The 19,235-nt window shown below is 39.0% G+C and overlaps 1 protein-coding gene across 4 annotated transcripts in view; it reads right to left on the reverse strand.

Annotated features, from left to right (window-relative positions):
• The window catches only part of NR6A1 (nuclear receptor subfamily 6 group A member 1), a 231,804-nt gene that overhangs the window by 36,243 nt on the left and 176,326 nt on the right, over positions 1-19,235 (reverse strand). For all 4 annotated transcript variants that reach the window (XM_060608702.3, XM_060608704.3, XM_060608701.3 and 1 more), the window contains one exon: positions 1,132-1,374. In XM_060608702.3, the coding sequence (XP_060464685.1) occupies positions 1,132-1,374 (243 nt within the window). The remainder of the gene's footprint in view (positions 1-1,131; positions 1,375-19,235) is intronic.

A 19,235-nucleotide genomic window follows, 5' to 3' on the forward strand; every position in this document is an offset into this window, starting at 1 on the left:
ACATAAGGCAAACTGCCCAAGGTCACAGAACTGATCTGTCACCAACCCCTGCCTCCATGCTTTCTACTGAGCTGTACTATATATTGTCCACCCTCCACGAGAACGCTCCTAAAGTTTCTGACACTGGCCCTCTCCTCTTCTGTATCCAAGTTCTTTCCTTGGGTGGTTTTTACCCACCAACAAAATTTTACCACCTGATTGCAAACAGTTCCACAAACTTCTGCTTAAAGGCAGGACTTTTCACTTCAGTTCCTACATATCCACATTCCTTGGTGGACATTGTATGTGTCTTTCACAGGTACCTCAAACAATGCACTGCCAAGGTCAACGCCCCACGCTGCTTTTTAGCCTGACTTTTTTTTCCTGGTAGGGCTGTTACTATTAATCCAAATCTTCAAGTTCAACTTCTGGTGCTGCCCAATATCCAGTATGTTATCAACTCTTATCAGGTAAGCTTCTCCCACGTCTCCCCATCTGTAACATGACTTTTTCTGCCCCTCCTTCAGATTCTTCACACCTTTCTTCCAGACTCTAAAAATTTTCTAGGTAGCCTTTCTGCTTTCCCCCACACCAATCCATTCTTTAAAGCCTGCCCCTTGGATTAATCCTCTTAGAAAATTGGTTTATTCATGTAATCTCAGGCCAATGGCTCTCAGAAAGCTTCCCCCAAAATCCCACATTCTTCACAAACCTGGATGCAGATTTCTGGGCATGCCTAACCTCTGAGTACACCATGATTCTAGCAAACAAAATGATACCACATGCAGGTGACATACTGCCTTCCTACTTTTTCATCCCAAATTCCTACTTCCTGTTATGCTCTGAAAGAAGAACTAGTGGAGTATATGAATCCCAGTTAGGCCTTGATTGTTAATTGGGGTCTTGCCAAATGGAGCCTGTGAATTCATTCTCAAAGAATCTGTAACATCTCACCAGTCTTTCTCCCCACCGAATCTGGGAAATCCCTGTAGGCAGGCGCTACACCAGATTCGTTTTTGGGTTATGAGTACATAGTACAACACCTGGCACACAGTGCAGGCTTGGGAAATAAATAACGCCAAGGCTTAATAGCTAACACTAAGATACAGTGATGGCTGAAGGGTGGGTAGTAGAGCCACAAGCACCACTCACCCTTCCGATTCATCCCCATCTGGAGGCATTTGAGCAGGCGGCAGTACTGGCACCTGTTCCTCTGCTTCCGAGACATGACACAGTTCTTGTCACGACTGCACCGATACACCCGCTTGTTGCAAATGCTCCGCTTGAAAAACCCTTTGCATCCCTCACAGGAGATGATTCCATAGTGCAATCCTGTGGCACGGTCCCCACAAATGAGACAGGTTCGTTGTTCAGCCCGATCATCTGGAACAGAAACTGAACAGATTCAAGTTAGAACACATGGAAATAATGGCTTTAAGCCTGCAGTCCTAAAATAAGCAACCCTGCTCTGGGCAGATCAAGAATATCACTCTTTCCAGGCTGACTGGCAAACAGGGGGCATCTTTAGAGCCTTTGTCTTGGGAACAGATCCTTACATCTACCTGCAGATAACACAAATATAGCCCATCTAAAAAATAACTCATGCTCATGCTCCTCCTCCTGGGTTTCATCATGACTTAGACCAGTATCCAGGTCAGATACTTGGGAGATATCTTTGACTCCTCCCTCTCCCTAACGTTCCTTAGCCACAGCCCATTACTTCTACTCTGCAGAAAGGTAAGGATTACTGATACTGTATGTAAGTGCCCAGCATAGGGCATACATCCATTAAAGCAAAGTTGTAATTATTAACCAGTGAAGAAGTTTTAACCATGCCCAGCCAACCAACCAGTCATCCATCCATTCAACAGATATTAGGCTCTTCTAGTCTAGCCTAGCTAGCTAGCCTAGCTAGCTCTTCTAGTCTAGGCATTATTGTAAGGCATGGATACAGCAGTGAATAAAAGTCCCTGCTGAAGCTTACGTTCTAGCAGAATCTCTACTCTGTGTCCAGGCCCTGTGTTCCATACTGGGTATTCAGAAATAAATCATCATGTTCCTGATAGTCAAGGAACTTACTGCCTAGCAACAAACAAGTTAGTCGAAGAGGAAATTCAGGCTGGATATATAGCTCTCTAACTTCCTCTTCCCTCAAATTCACTTGCTCAGGACCAAGCAACTGCTAAAGAACAGCCATATGACAAAAAAAGGTGTTCTGGTGAACTGTGATATCAGATCTTGCTAGCACGTGCAAGAAACCTCCAAAAAAAGGTTTTGATCAGGGGCCAAGAGATTTGAACCTCACTGCTGAGTAACAGGTAAGATACAATGATTAAGAACACAGCCTTTAGAGTTGGAGATCCTTATTTTACTGAAGTTCTGACACTTACTAGTTGACTGAACTTGGGAAAATTAAGTTATTTCATCTATCTGAATCTAGTTTCTCTCATCTGTAAAATGGGGGTTATAATGGTACATACATATCATAGATAAAATACTCAGCACGATGCCTGGGCTGCAATGGACATTTAATAAATGACAGCTACTATTTTTATTATCATTATCCTAACAGGCCCACACTTAATGTGATAATAACATTCCTGAAAACAAAAGCATTTGAAAGCAATGTTAAAGAATGTTAAATGGCAGTATGTGTAGGAGAGATGTAAAGAAGAAAGGATACTAGCATTTAGGCAACTTTATTACATGCCAACTTAGAGATGTCTTTATGATCCCTATTTGTAGTAGGCTGGATAATGGCCACCCAAATATATCAGGTCCTAATCCCTGAAACCTGTAAATCTTATCTTGTAAGGAAAAGCGGGCTTTGCAGATGTGATCAAATAAGGATCTTGGGTTGGGAGATTATTCTGGCTTATTTAGGTGGGCCCTACTTGCAATCACACATGTCTTTATAAAGAGAAAGACAGAGGGAGATTTGATATAGACAGAGGGGGATTTGATATAGCAGAAGAGGACACACACACGCATGCACGCACACGTGCACAGAGGAGAAGGCAATGTGAAGACAGGTGGAAGGTGGACACAAGGAATGGCTGCCACTACAAGTTGGATGAGGCAAGAAATGAATTCTCCCCTAAAGCCTCTGGAGTAAGTGTGGCTCTGCCCACCTTCATTTCTACCCAGTGATACTGATGATTTTTGGACTTCTGATTCCCTAACTGTGAGAAAATAAATTTCCGTTGTTTCAAGCCACCCAGTTTGTGGTAATTTTTAACAGCAGCACAGGAAACTAATACACAATATTTTTTCCATACAGGGAAACATATATTAAGGCTCTTGCCAAAGAACACAGCAAATAGCAGGTATGCAGAGAGAACCATCAGATACATGACCACATGGCTAGGGATATAGAGAAAGACAGATATGGAAAGAAGAATCACCTAGGTTCTTGAGGGCTCTGTATTTTGTAATTACAAAATTTTCTAAGCCTTTCTTTTTTCACATTTTTCTTTAACATTTATTTATTTTTGAGAGAGACAGAGACAGAGTGCAAGCTGAGGAGGGACAGAGATGGGGAAACAGAATCCGAAGCAGACTCCAGGCTCAGAGCTGTCAGCACAGAGCCTGATGTGGGACTTGAACTCATGAACCATGAGATCATGACCTGAGCCAAAGTTGGCCACTTAACCGACTGAGCCACCAAGGGGTCCCACAGAACTTTCCAAGCTTTTCTAAGGCTTGGATGAACTTCCTAACTGTGGGCAAACTGACATACCATGACAAACTCACATTCCCATGTCTTGGAATACACTACTTTGTTTTCTTTTTAATTGATCAAGCTAACTTAAATGGGTTTTTGTTACATGCAGCTAAAAGAAACCTGGTTAAAATGGTTCTATAAAAATGGCCCTGGTGTAATAAGTATTCTTTTTCTTTTCCTTTTTTTTTTTTTAATTTTTAATGTTTATTCATTTTTAAGATACAGAGAGATAGAGCACAGTAGGGTGGGTCAGAGAGAGAGAGAGGGAGACACAGAATCTGAAGCAGGCTCCAGGCTCTGAGCTGTCAGCACAGAGCCTGATGCAAGGCTCGAACTCACGAACCGTGAGATCATGACCTGAGCTAAAGTCGGATGCTAAATTGACTGAGCCACCCAGGCGCCCTATCTTTTCCTCTTTTAAAAATGCAAAAGAAATTCAAGGTAAACATTAGAGTAAAGTTACAACAGAAAATTTAAAAACTAAACCAGAAAAAGCCAAAAAGGCAAAATGAATGATAGGACAATAGTACTATGTGTGGGATGGGATTCCCTAGAGTGCTGGGCTTGAGTTGCTGAAAGGGCTTAGAAACAGAACATAGAATACTGTGAAAAAATCATGACTGGATACAGAGGACCTAAATTTTCTCACTTTAAATTCAAACCTTCAATATTAAATTTACATATGCATGATATCACATTCTATCATATATATGATATATATCATACATAAACACACATTAAAATGTAAACCAGGGGTGCCTGGGTGGCTCAGTCGGTTAAGCGGCCGACTTTGGCTCAGGTCATGATCTCACGGTCTGTGAGTTCGAGCCCCGCGTCGGGCTCTGTGCTGACAGCTCGGAGCCTGGAGCTTGCTTCCGATTCCGTGTCTCCCTCTCTCTCTGACCCTCCGCTGTTCATGCTCTGTCTCTCTCTGTCTCAAAAATAAATAAACATTAAAAAAAAATTAAAAAAAAATATAAACCAGAACTCTATCAGAATAGACTTAAAAAGAGTTATAATTAATCAATTTCTAGAAGAACCATACCATCCCTTTCTTCATGGATATGATTTCACTGAACACCGACCACAACTAAGCACTGTGGTTTGTGCTGTGTCACATAATTCTCATAATCCCAAAGGTGGATACAAGTGCTATCATCCTTTTGTAATTGAGAGAATGGAGATCTCAAAAAAAAGTTAAGTAACTTGTCCATTTATGAGGTGACGACCCTCATCTGCTAGTATCAGAATTGGAGTTCAGTAGCCTCTTTAGAAAGTATTCGTATGGTACTCTGTGCAGCATCTGGATCCAGAGCAAAGGACCCACTGAGCAACAATCCAATACAGACTTGTTAAGCATCTGCTTATACCTTGTGACACTGCTTGTTCTTGTCCTTCTCATCAGAGTTTAAAAGGCCACAATGAGATCAAAGACGAGGTGGGAATAATTCTCCACTGAGGGCACAAAGAGACTAGATTCCCTTTGAGTCCTATGACGGCTTCTCTCTCTGGCCACAGCTATTCTTCCTGCCATGTTCTGTTTCTATAAAACAGCATTGGTCTATGCCACAGACCAGGAACTAATTCAGAAGGAAGCCTCTCAAAGGTACAGGAGAAAGGCTCTCTCCCAGCGAACCCTGAAGCCCTTCAAGGAAGCATTTGACAAACTCCCCTCACAACATGTGGGAAAAGATCACAGAAACAGGAGAAATTATTGTTAACTGACCACTTGGGTACCAGGCCCTGTGTCAGGCACTTAACATGTTATTGTGCTGAATCATAAAATATAAAGTACCTTATTTTACTGAAGAGGAAACTGAAGCTTATGAGGTCACCCAGTCACCAAGTATGGGAGTTAGGGCTAGAACCCCCAAGTCTAAGAATCTAATCATCACATTCTGTGGCCACAGCAAAGCAAATCTATCTATTCCATATGCAAGTAAGTCAGGACCTTTGCCACTTGGGGGGGAAAAAAAGCTAAAAAGCCAAAACCTGTGTAAATGAACACACTGAAGCAAAATGCCCCAACTGTGCCCTGCCAGATACCAGATACAGATTTCTGCACCTCCTATTCTTGTAATGGAGTTGAAGGGTATTTTTATCTTTATTATTTCACTTGTACCAGGCCAGGACAAGGATCATTTTTATAGATATCACAAAGAACATTTAGTGAGTATTCATTGTGTCCCATGCAACATTCAAGACATTTTTACATGTGTGGCCTTACTTATTCATCACAATAACTGAGAGGAATCATTATTCTCATATTACAGAACCTGGAATCTTAGAGCTAGAAAATGCCTTGGAAATTGCCTTGAGCAGACCTTTACTGGAGGCATGAATGCCCTCTACAACATTCCAAAAATAAGGGGTTGCCCCACACTCTACTTGCACATCTTTAGGGAATCAATAAGGTACTTCATTCCATTCATTTCATTTTACACAGTTTTAATGGTTCAAAAGCTTCTCTTTACCCTAAGCAAAAGTCTGTTAACCTGAAGCTTTCCCTACTGCCCTGAATTATGTGCTCAAGGGCAAAAAATAAACGCATAACCTAACCTAGTTTATATACCAACCATTCAGAAATTTAAAGCTAAATGGGGTTTCCAACTGTGAATTTCTTCTTCTTCCATTTCTTTTTTAAATGTTTATTTTGAGACAGATGGAGAAAAGGAGAGAGAGAATCCCAAGCAGGGTCCATGCTGTCAGTGCAGAGCCTGACGCGGAGGCTCGATCCCACAAACCACGAGATCATGACCTGAGCCAAAATCAAGAGTCAGATGCTTAACTGACTGAGCCACCCAGGCGCCCCTTCCTCTCCCATTTCTTATTCTTAATGAAATCACATAGTATCAAGATCTCTTCAAGTATCCAGAACTGAATGTTTTTTTTCTTAATATAAGACTCAATTAGCTTTGCTTTTATGTTTCTTCAGCTATCAGTACCAGTAAACACATAGTATTTTATAATTACTAGTACTGTAAAAATGCTACATACTTAATAACTGGCAAACTGAAGCTTAAAAGAGGCAAAGAACCTTAATCTTGGTTACACAGCCAGTCAACAGAACTGAAATCAGAATTCAAGACCTTTTATTTCTAATCCCCCTTACACTTAATTCATATCTCATTCATAAACGTCTAAAGCTTAAAGTATTTATCACATATACCATTAACCCATGTCTTTCTTTCTTTCTTAAGATTTTTTATTTTTATTTTTTTTTTTTTTTTAACGTTTATTTATTTTTGAGACAGAGAGAGACAGAGCATGAATGGGGGAGGGTCAGAGAGAGAGGGAGACACAGAATCCGAAACAGGTTCCAGGCTCTGAGCGGTCAGCACAGAGCCCGACGCGGGGCTCGAAATCACGGACCGCGAGATCATGACCTGAGCCGAAGTCGGCCGCTTAACCAACTGAGCCACCCAGGCACCCCAAGACTTTTTATTTTTTAAGTAGTCTCTACACCCAATGTGGGGCTTGAACTTACAACCAAAAGATCAAGAGTTGCATGTTCTACCAACTGAGTTAGCCAGGCATCCCAACCCATGTCTTTCTTATTCCATTCTTGGGAAGGTGAATGCTGAACCCAAAGGTAGGACTTTATCTTTGTCCTTGATAAATTTTATCTTTATATAATAAATTCTGTATGTCAATCTGGCCTATTGAAATCTTTAGGAATCCAGTCCTGTCACCCAGTGCACTAGTTATTTCTCCTACCTCCTTCTTTTCTCCAGGTTTGGTATTAGATTATTTGCATTTCCATCCTTAAGACAATATTAAACAAAATGTGGTGGGGCACCTGGGTGGCTCAGTTGGTTACATGTCTAACTCTTGGTTTTGGCTCAGGTCATGCTCCCACGACTCATGAGTTTAAGCCATGCATTGGGCTTTGTGCTGAAAGTGTGGAACCTGTTTGGGATTCTCTTTCTCCCTCTCTCTGCCCCTCCCCACTGCATGCTCTATCAAAAATAAACATTTTTTTAATGTGGCCAATAAATAAACATTAAAAGGGGAGGGGGCACATGGATGGCTCAGTCATTAAGCCTCTGACTCTCGATCTCGTCTCATATCATAATTTCACGGTTTGTGTGATCCAGTCCCACATCGGACTCTGAGCTGACAGCACAGAGCCTACTTGGGATTCTCTCTCTCCATCCCCATCTGCCCCTCCCCTGTGCTCGTTCTCTCTCTCTCTCTCTCTCTCTCTCTTTCTCTCAGAATAAATAAATATACATTAAAAATAGAAGAATATGGGAATGCAAGCTGGTGCAGCCACTCCAGAAAGCAGTATGGAGGCTCCTCAAAAAACTAAAAATAGAACTACCCTCCGACCCAGCAATTGCACTACTAGGCATTTTTCCACAGGATACAGGTGTGCTGTTTCAAAGGGACACATGCACCCCCATGTTTATAGCAGCACTATCAACAATAGCCAAAGTATGGAAAGAGCCCAAATGTCCACTGATGGATGAATGGATGAAGATGTGGTATATATATATACAATGGAGTATTACTCAGCAATCAAAAAGAATGATTTGTTGCTATTTGCAAATACATGGATGGAACCGGAGGGTATTATGCTGAGTGAAATTAGTCAGAGAAAGACAAAAATCCTATGACTTCATTCACATGAAGACTTTAAGAGACAAAACAGATGAACATAAGGGAAGGGAAACAAAAATAATATAAAAACAGGGAGGGGGACAAAACAGAAGAGACTCATAAATATGGAGAACAAACTGAGGGTTATGGGAGAGGTTGTGGGAGGGGGGATGGGCTGAATGGGTAAGGGGCACTAAGGAATCTACTCCTGAAATCATTGTTGCACTATATGCTAACTAATGTGGATGTAAATTAAAAAAAAAATTAAATTAAATTTAAAAATATATATATAATAATAAATGGGGCATCTGGGTGGCTCAGTTGGTTAAGCATCTGACTTCAGCTCAGGTCATGATCTCACAGTTTGTGAGTTCAAGCCCCATGTCAGGCTCTGTGCTGACAGTTCAGAACCGGGAGCCTGCTTCAGATTCTATGTCTCCCTCTCTCTCTCTGCCCCTCTCTCACTCATGCTCTGTCTCTCTAAAATAAATAAATGTTCAAAATTTTTTTTTAATATATAGTAATAAACAAACAGAAGGTGGCATTCTGGTAATCTGTGAGAGACCCTTCTCCAATCTGACTTAACCATTAGCATTCTGGAAATAGATGCTCAATTAGCTCTGCCTCTAGATTAGACCAGACACTCTAGTCTGGCTTGCATTTCTCTATCTTATATATAAGGATATCATGAACGAATGTGTCATATAACTCACTGAAATTTCAGATTCATTACAGCATCTACAGCAGACTCTGGCTAGTGAGACTAACACAAAGGAAATATTCATAACCATTCCTAATTAAGCACTGTTAATTTATTAAATCAATGTTCTTAATCTGTATTATTCTACCTAAAATGTAATGGAAAGAGAATTAGGCAAGTAAGTACTTCATATTGGAGACTATGGATCATAGTAACTATACTGCTCAGAAGTCAGAAAGATAAGAGAGGAGTTGACAAAAAAAACGAGGGTTTGAAAAACGGCAGGTATTTGAAACTCTGAACAAGGTAGTTCGTTAGCTGCAGAAACAGCAATGAGTAAAAAATAGTGTAGGAGAGAGAAGACTTACTAATTTGTCAGAGAAGATGAATATTTATCTTGATCAGCAGTACTAGAAGGGCTCAGACAGTGACCTTTGAGAATACCATTTCCTACAAACAGGAGCCTGGACTCCTTAGAGAAATGGTTGATTCCAGATTTGAGGCAGAATATATATAGGATGAGTGTTGTTGTGCTACCCAAGACTAATATGGGATCATGTTACATCAAAAAGATATAGGAAGCAGGGCACCTGGGTGACTTAAGTCAGTTGAGCGTCTGACACTTGATTTTGGCTTAGGTCATGGTTTCACAGTTCATGAGATTGAGCTCATGTGCTGACAAAGCAGAGCCTGCTTGGGACTCTCACTCTCCCTGCCCCTCCCTACTCATGCTCTCTCCCAAAAGAAATAAACTTAAACACAAACAAAGAAGAATATAGGAAGCAACACAAAAAGCCTCCCACTCACCTAAAATGGAGCAACCTATATACATCAAAAAGAATAATGACAGCAGTGGGTTAAAACACTTCAAAGATAATAATCAATGCATTTACAATAATATTAAAAAGAAAAACCTCATTAGTTACCATGGAGGTCACTTGCACACTAATTCATTATTCTGAAAATTGATGTACTAAGGGGAAAAAAGCAAACACTAAAAGTAAAGCTATTGGAATCTTCCTCTCTTTCCCCTCTCCTCAAGAGTAAAAGGAGAGAGGAAGGTGTAAACTAAGACAGTTTTTAAGAACTTTAAACTTTTAAACTTTATGCTTTAACTGAAAAGACTGAAATTAGGTGAACAGACCTGCGTGGCAGTCAAGAGAACAGGCTTGGATAGGGAGGTAGAGTTGATCTCAAGGCCTACAGCAAGGTAAACCTCAACTCACAGATGGAAAGGAAAGAGAGCAGGATTTGCTCTCCAGATCTCTTGAATAGAGGCAGTAGAACATACAGACTAAGAACCTAGGCTCTAGAGTTACACTCTGGCTCAAACTAGGCTGTCACTTGCTAGCTGTGTGACTTTGGAAGGTTTCTTAACCTCTTCAGAGGTATCTCAGTTTCTAATCTACAAAATGTAGATAATATTATTGTACCTTCTTCAAATAACTGTTTTGAGAATCAAGGAATTAACAGACTGCTTATAAATGACATGGAACTCTAGCATCCTCATGGTATTAGAATGAAACAGCTTTGTAAATTCTAAAGTACTCTAACACTATTATTGCTTGTCTTTTTTTTTTTTTTTTTTTGAACTAAAAAACTTTTAAAATTTAGCACAAAAGAGTATTATTCAGTCTGGTGGCAGGGGAAGGTAGTGACAGATTTCCTAGAAGAGGTGAGTTCTGAAGTATGACTACCACTTAGATAAATGAAGGCAGAGGAGGGTACAGGGAGAAGAAATAACTGGCATATAAAGTCATGTCTTAAATTTGCAGCTGGAAAGCTCTCTCCAAGTTGGGTTTCCTCTGAGAAGAATCTCGTTCCTTTCTATAACAGCCAAGATACTTCACTGAGCTTTAGCAAGACTATCAAGATGAGTTACACAGAAACATCCACAGATACAATGTCAAGTTATGTCTTAACCCCTTTATATGTGAAAGAGTCATGATCTGCCCATAATTTGGTTCCTACACAATGTTCTAAAAGGAGACTGCTGGTTACTCACGATAAATAAATGTAACATACATGAGCATTATTAGAAATAAGATAAGATATTGGTCTTTGCTAGTTTTTCAAACCTTAGGAATAATCTTAAGAATTTGTTTTCAAGCCAAAAATTATTCTCATGCAGGTAACAGGAAGTATCATATTAAATTTCATTTCTTCAGGGGCATTGGGTGGCTCAGTTGGTTGAGCGTCTGACTCTTGATTTCGGCTCGGGTCATAATCTCATGGTTTGTGGGTTTGAGCCCTGCACCGGGCTCTGTGCTGACAGCACAAAGCCTGCTTGGGATTTTTTTTTCTCTCTCTCAAAATAAATAAATATTAAATACATACATACATACATACATACATACATACATACATACATACATTTCTTCAAATTTTAACACTCCTGCTGAAACAGATAAGGGCAAAAGCAGAGCTCGGTTGGGGTCTCTATGGACACAGATTAATTTTCAGAGGCAGATATATCAAATTCAACGGAGATAATGAAAACAATGAATAAAGCAGCTGATATCATTGGCCTAGAAAAATTAATAACAATCTGAACCATGTACAGAGCCCTAGCAACATCTCAGAGGACCACTGACATGTCTGCTCAAATAAATGGAACAAAAAGTAAAGGAGAACAAAGACATTTATAAACTAATCTGTTCATCAATCTGACCAGAATTTTACAATACTTAGGTTCTTATTTTGTATAAGCGGCAGGACCCCTTAGTTACACCAAACCAAAGTTACACTGCAGGTTAAGTCTCAATCAAAGACATTAACGGTAACATCTGGCACCATGATTGCTACTGAGAAGATGCTCATTTTGTAGAATAAATGAATGAACAATGAATGAATAAATGGTATGGCTTTCCAAATTAGAAGTCATAACCCACAGCATCATGACTAGCATTTTTGGAGGAAATGAAATAGAAAATATCAAAGTGCTTCGTATGTAGTAAGGGTAAAATATTGTGAAACCTTTCTTTCAAATGAAGTGTGTTCATTTGTGTGACTGTGTGTACATATGTGTGGTAGAGTACTGTATCACAATGTATTAAGGATTAAAGTGTAAAAAGTTTGAAATACATTGGCTTGGTGGGTTAAGACACTTAATCAAGTAGGAATTCCAGCTCTCCACTTCTCAGCTCTGTAACTGTGGTCACACTCCTCAGTTCTCTAAGTCTCACTATCAACTGTAAAACAGATACCTATAGTACTCGCCTCACGGACTAGGGAATACAATGATAATAGCTAACATGCACGCTGGCACTATGTAACAAGTTCTGTTCTTTATGTATTACATATAATTCACTCCTTCCTCACAACTCTATGTAGTAGATACTACTATTATCTCCATTTTGCAGATGAAAAACCTGAGGCACACATAGAATAAGAAATATGCCCAAAGTCCCCTAGCTAATAGGCAGTAGAGCCAGAATTCTAAGCAGACAAACTTGCACCAGGATCTGAGAACTTTCACACTAAACTATAGTGCTTACTACAATGCCTAATATACGGCAAACATGCAATAAATGTTAGTTGTGTTGTGGTTGTTAGATACAAGTTTTCTGTAAGATTAGAACCTTTTTTCTGCAACTTTATGAAACATTTTAGAAAGTATTTTTGTTTAAAAAAATCCACCTTCAAAGCAATAAATAGTGCTTTAATTTAAAAAGAAAAAGGCTTTGATAGATTTCAACATTACCTCTCAATTCATAGCAAACTAGGAATTAAAAAAAACTTATTTATTTAATATGATAAAGGTTATTTAAAGAAACCTAAACCAAATATCATACTTAATGGTGAAATGCTTACAAAAGTTTTTCTTTTAAGATTGGAAATAAGACAAGGATGGGCCATTGTCAACACCTTCATTCACAGTGTAAGTATTGGAGGTTCTAGACAGCACAGTGAAATAAAAAATACACAAAAACTAACCATATTTCTAATACCATCCACAAAGAGATAAAATTTTTAAAAACCTGCCACTTACAACAATATCAAGGAAATATAAAATAGCTAGGATGCAAACCAATAAAAACATGCAAGATCTCTATGGAAAAATTGTAAAACACTTAATATAAAACATTTCTAAGATAAATTGAGGAAGACTTCAGTAACTGAAGAGAAATACTATGCTAACATACTGTGAGTTATTACTGTAAAGATCAATAGAGTAAAATCCCATTCAAAATCCCAACTCTGTATGTTTGTGTATAACTTGAGATAATTGTAAAATGTATATGGGAAACACAAAAGAACAAAAAGAGCACAGATAGTTGAGAAAAACAAGATTTTACCATATATCAATATTCATTTTAAAGTTATAGTAACTAAGATATGTTTTATCAGCTTAGGGATAGAACAATAGACCAAAGGAACTGAATGAAGACATACCATACCACAACATAACCAGGCATATTATGGATATTTAATTTACGGTGAAGTTGGCACAGAAGAGCAGTGAGGAAATGACAAGTCTTTTCAGTGAACAGCACGGGACAATTAGATATCTATATGGAAAGAAAATGGGACTTCACCCTACCTCACACCAGGCAAAATATTTAATTCCAACTAGATTCCAATGTCAAAAGCAAAAATAACATACCTCTCAGAAGATAATTAAAAAAACCTTCATGATCTTGGATTAGGAAGAGATTTTTAAAACAGGCCACAAAAAGCATTAATCATAAAGAAAAACTAATAAAATGAGACTACATTAAAATGAAGAACATCCAGGGGCGCCTGGGTGGCGCAGTCGGTTAGGCCTCCGACTTCAGCCAGGTCACGATCTCGCGGTCCGTGAGTTCGAGCCCCGCGTCAGGCTCTGGGCTGATGGCTCGGAGCCTGGAGCCTGTTTCCGATTCTGTGTCTCCCTCTCTCTCTGCCCCTCCCCCGTTCATGCTCTGTCTCTCTCTGTCCCAAAAATAAATAAAAAACATTGAAAAAAAAAAAATTTTTTTTAAAAAAAATGAAGAACATCCAGAGAGTGAAAAGTATGAGAGAAGATAAATGCAATACACATAAACTACAAAGAGCCAATATTCAAAAATATAAAACTCCTATACAACATTAAGAGAAATGCAAGCCAGTAGAAAACTGGGCAAGAAAGTTAAACAGGCATTTCACAAAGGAGACTATCCACATTCATCAATAAACTTAAGATGTCAAATCTATTAGTAACCAAGGATATGTTAATTAAAACCACAATAACATACTAATGGCTAAAAATTAAAAAAAAAAAAAAAAAGATTTCAAGTTATGATGGCAATTTGGAAAATCTAACTTTCATATGTTATTGATAGAAGTGTTTATTAGTCCAACTACTATAGAAAACAGCATGACCCAGGGTACCCGGGTGGCTCAGCTGGTTAAGTGTTTGACTTCAGCTCAGGTCATGATCTCATGGTCTGTGAGTTCGAGCCCCGCATCAGGCTCTGTGCTGACAGCTCAGAGCCTGGAGCCTCTCTCTGCCCCTCCCCCGCTGGCACTCTATCTCTCAAAAATAAATAAACATTAAAAAAATTTTTTTAACTAAAAAAAGAAAAGAAAAGAAAACAGCGTGTCATTATTACTGGTGAAGATATACCTTTTTATATTTCCAGGTATATGCCTGACAGAAATGCATGCATATGTGTATGAATGGACAAAATTGAGGACGTTCATAATGGCAAGCTTTGTCAAAGCTGCAATTAAAAATAACCCAAATATACGGGGCGCCTGGGTGGCTCAGTCGGTTAAGCATCGGACTTCAACTCAGATCATGATCTCACGGTTTGTGAGTTTGAGTCTTGCATGGGGCTCTGTGCTGACAGCCCAGATCCTAGAGCTGCTTCAGATTCTGTGTCTCCCTCTCTTTCTGCTCCTCCCCCGCTCACGCTGTCTGTCTCTCAAAAAAGAATAAACATTACAAAAAATAATAACCCAAATATGACTCTATTTGACTATATACAGTTATCTATAGTCAACATGACTATAGATAAATAGGTTTATTCATACAGGGTAACACTATACAGCTATAAAGGTATTAAACTACTGCAACAACATGGATGACTTACACAAACAATGTTGGGTAAAAGAAGCCAGATCGAATAAAAAACCCCAAAACCGAACCATTCTATAGGATTTCATTCATATTAAATAAGTTAAAACAACAACAACAACAAAAATAGGCACAGATGGGAAAGAGACATATAGTGAGAACACTGCTGGGGGCGGGGAAAGGAGCTTTTGGATCCTGGCAACATTCTATTTCTTGACTTGATTCATTAAAAGCTGTGAAACTGCATTTATGTACTTTTTCCCAAGTGTTATATTTCATAGTAAAAAAGTTGAAAACAAAAAAGCAGGGCACTTTAGGAAAGGGAAAGGACATCAACGGGGGAAAAAAAAGGAAAACAAATGTAAGGTATGTCTGGGCAAACTACATTGATATACAGTCAAGCAGAGTGATCTTATAAAGGAATGGTCAGAGAGAAGTCTAGAAAACTGGAATAGATTGTAATCCATTTTATCCTACTGATAAAAGACTACTGAGAGTTTTAAATAGAGATTATATCTAGATCAAAACAATATTTTAAGAGTATCAATCTTACAATGATGTGTGGGTTGTGACAAGATGAATGGCATGGGCATCTGTGGGTAAGAGGAATGGGGAAGGGATCAATCAAAAATGAACTTGAGGTTCTACACTAAGGTGGCTGTGAGAAAAGTGGTATCACTAACAGAAAAAAAGTAACAGCTGAGTGAGGGACAAAATCAATGGCTTTAGTTTGTTTTTTTAAATTTGTTTTCTTAATGTTTATTTATTTTCGAGACAGAGAGAGACAGATCATGAACGGGGGAGGGTCAGAAAGAGAGGGAGACACAGACTCTGAAGCAGGCTCCAGGCTCTGAGCTGTCAGCACAGCCTGACGCGGGGCTCGAGCTCACAGACCCTGAGATCATGACCGGAGCCAAATCTGCAACATATGGAAGAGCTGAAGCTATGGCAATAGGCTACAACTCTAAGGAGGAAGGGGATGTGTAGAGAAGCAACAGCAGGATAAAACTGAGACACAGGGGAAGGTAAGAAGTTTATGGAAGGAAAGTGAGATGACTTGATCAAAGAAGACATAGGTGGAATAATCCATGATTAAGAGAAAGATAAGAAACAAAAGCGTTTCATGAAGAAGAGAGTATTGTCAAATGCAATGCAGGTCAAAACGTGTGAGAAAGAAGAAAAGGCTCAAAGGTTACCAACTAATGAGATTTTGGGTAAACTGGTTAGAACAAAAATCATTCTGAATTAAAAACAAGTGAGTGGTGGGGCTGGCTCAGTTGGAAGAGCATGTGACTCCCGATCTCAAGGTTTTAAGTTTGAGTCCCACTTTGAGTGTAGAGATTATTTAAAAAATAAAATCTTAAAAAAATAGGTGAGTGGTGAAGAAATAAAATCAGCAGTGTTTTATTGAGTAGTGTCACTCCATTTAAGAGTGACAGAAAAACAGTTTATAGGAAGAAGCAACAGATTTTAAACAGATGTTTATTTTAACTGGGAGAGATGCATATGGATTTAAAAGAAGATAAACATAAGAACAAAGGCTTTTAAGAGGAGATTGAACTATAATTCAGACATATGTTCAAAATAAAAACCTGCATGAAAAGTAAAAAAAAAAAACTTAACATTTAAATTTTTCTTTTTAGTAAGAAAAAGATAAGTTACTTGGCCATGGTCAGAAAAGTAAAGTGATTCGCCCAAGGTCACATAGTGAGTCAGTGATACTTTTCCACTCACTACTTTTCCAAAGACAGACCTCCCATTATACCAAACTATTTCCTATAGGAGTAGGGGGCAGGAAAAGAAGGATGGAATATATCAAAACTGAACCCCAGTGTTACTGCTGCCTTTTTTCCCCAAACCAAAGAAACAACAGGAGTAGAAACAAAATCTACGAAACAAAAAACTAACTAGATGTATTCTTACCATCCTGTGAGTGATCACTTAGTATCTCCATATTAGCAACTAGTTCTACTTTAATTTGGTTAAATACAGATAAAAGCCTGTTACCAAAATTTCTCTTGCATTCACATCTCCACTCAGCCCTACTGTTACAAAATACCTCCCCCACCCCAAGAAGGACATTTTACTCATTCCAAGGGCTCAGGTTACGCAAATTACAAATGGAAACTGATTTTTATCAAAACCTGCTTTTCAGACTGTGATGAAGGCCAGATTTAGGAAATGGAGAGTACAGCTGCTTACTTGACCAAAATTATACTGACAACTAAGGCAATCTGAAACTTGCCTGGCTAAAAAGTATTTAAAACAATTTCAACTGGATTACTGGGTCTAACTCCCCCGATGAGCTGCACATTCTAAATACGACTGATTGCACTCAGTTTCACAGGTCACAACCACCTGAAATGAAGTCCTTGAAACTGGGAACAGGTACCCTCAAAATTTCATCTGTAAACATAGAATTTAAACAGAAATGAGTGAAAATCATGAGAATCCTCCTCGACCCATATTCCTCCTCTACTGCACATACCACTATAAAAATCCATTTCCAGAGGCCACATATGGAGGATCTGAGAGGAGATTTTTTTTTTAAATGTTATCAGTTGAATGAAAACAAGTGAGCAGTTCACAAGATTGGCATGGACTAGATGTTAAGAGTTATCCTTACAGGTCACTGAATAAAAAGATGGGAAAGACAAAAAAAAGGTGGGGGGGGGGTGCCTGGCTGACTCAGTCTGTGGAGTATACAACTCTTGAACTCAGGGTTGTGAGTTTGAGCCTTGTGCTGTGTGTAGAGCTAAGGGCTAAGGGGAGGGAGGGAGGGAGAGAGAAAGAGAAAGAGAGAAAGAGAGAAAGAGAGAGAGAGAGAAATAAAGAAAAAGAAAGAAAAGAAAAAAAGAAAAGAAAAGAAAAGAGAAAAAAGAAAAAATACAAGACAAGACAAGACAAGACAAGACAAGACAAGACAAGACAAGGGGCATCTGGGTGGCTCAGTCTGTTAAGCAGCAGATTTTGGCTCAGGTCATGATCTCATGGTTCATGAGTTCGAGCCCCACATCAGGCTCTGTGCTGACAGCTCTCAGCCTGAAGCCCACTTTGGATTCTGTGTCTCTTTCTCTCTGCCCCTCCCCTGCTCATACTCTGTCTCACTCTCTCTCAAAAATAAACATTAAAAAAATAAATAAAAAAGACAAAAGAAAATGTTACTGTCATTAACTGCTTAGGCCTGAACACAAAGATGAAATTGTTCACAAATTACAATTAGCTGAAGCCACAGGAAATAAAAGAGTCCAGAGAAAATGCTACCCCATCACTCAACAGCTAGGGCCAAGAAAATAAAAATTCAGACCACAGTCCCTAATTCCTTCCTGTTACTCTCTTATACGTAGGAACCTTTGAATTAGGAATCAGGTTTTTATTTGTAGTGAAACAGTTTTCATATTCATGTCAATTTAGGTTTTCCAGTTGGAGATAAGACCGTGCAAATCTGTGGTTTGTCCTATTTGGATTGCTACTGGAAACTTTGAAGGGATCCCTTATTCATTTAGGGAAAAAAAAAAAGAGTTGGTTGAGCCTGGGGAGTCTTCTCTGAAAAAAATATATAGATATTTCATTAATAACTTGGATCCATGCACTATAGCTTTCAACAAGTATTTCTGAAATTGGAAGTATAAAGTAGACACTGATTCCGTATGTAATAATTATTACTTCCTCCTTCAAATCATCTCTTGACATTTATTCACTGAATAAATATTTGAGAGCTCCCCTGAGCTCTTCACATGTACCTCACCAAAGTGGAGGACACAGACATCAATCCCACAATTTCAATACAGAGCAGTCAACACTAAACTACAAAGAGAAGATATACTGGGCACAGAGAAATGAGTGATTCTAGAGCTAGATGAGGAAGCCAAAGGAAAGATTATCTAGAAGGTGTCACCTGAACTGGGCCTTAGAGCACAAGTATGTCAAAGGGAATTTCAGCCTGAGGGAACAGTGCAGGCAAGAGGCTTGCTGGCAGTAGGTATTTAAATGTATTTTAGGGGTGTGGTTGTCTGAGATAGAAGGAGGTGAGGAAGGCCTTGATGAATGCTAGAACTTGCAATTCCAGAGTTAGACTGACTTGGAGTCTTCTGTAGGGAGGCTACAGGAATGCATGAGATTGTCAGAAGGCAGTAGACGGTAAGAGAATAGAATATGTAATAGACATCTTTTGGGCTGTCTTCTCAGCT

Source organism: Panthera onca, chromosome D4 (assembly GCF_046562875.1).
Source record: "Panthera onca isolate mPanOnc1 chromosome D4, mPanOnc1 haplotype 2, whole genome shotgun sequence".
Taxonomy (NCBI): domain Eukaryota; kingdom Metazoa; phylum Chordata; class Mammalia; order Carnivora; family Felidae; genus Panthera; species Panthera onca.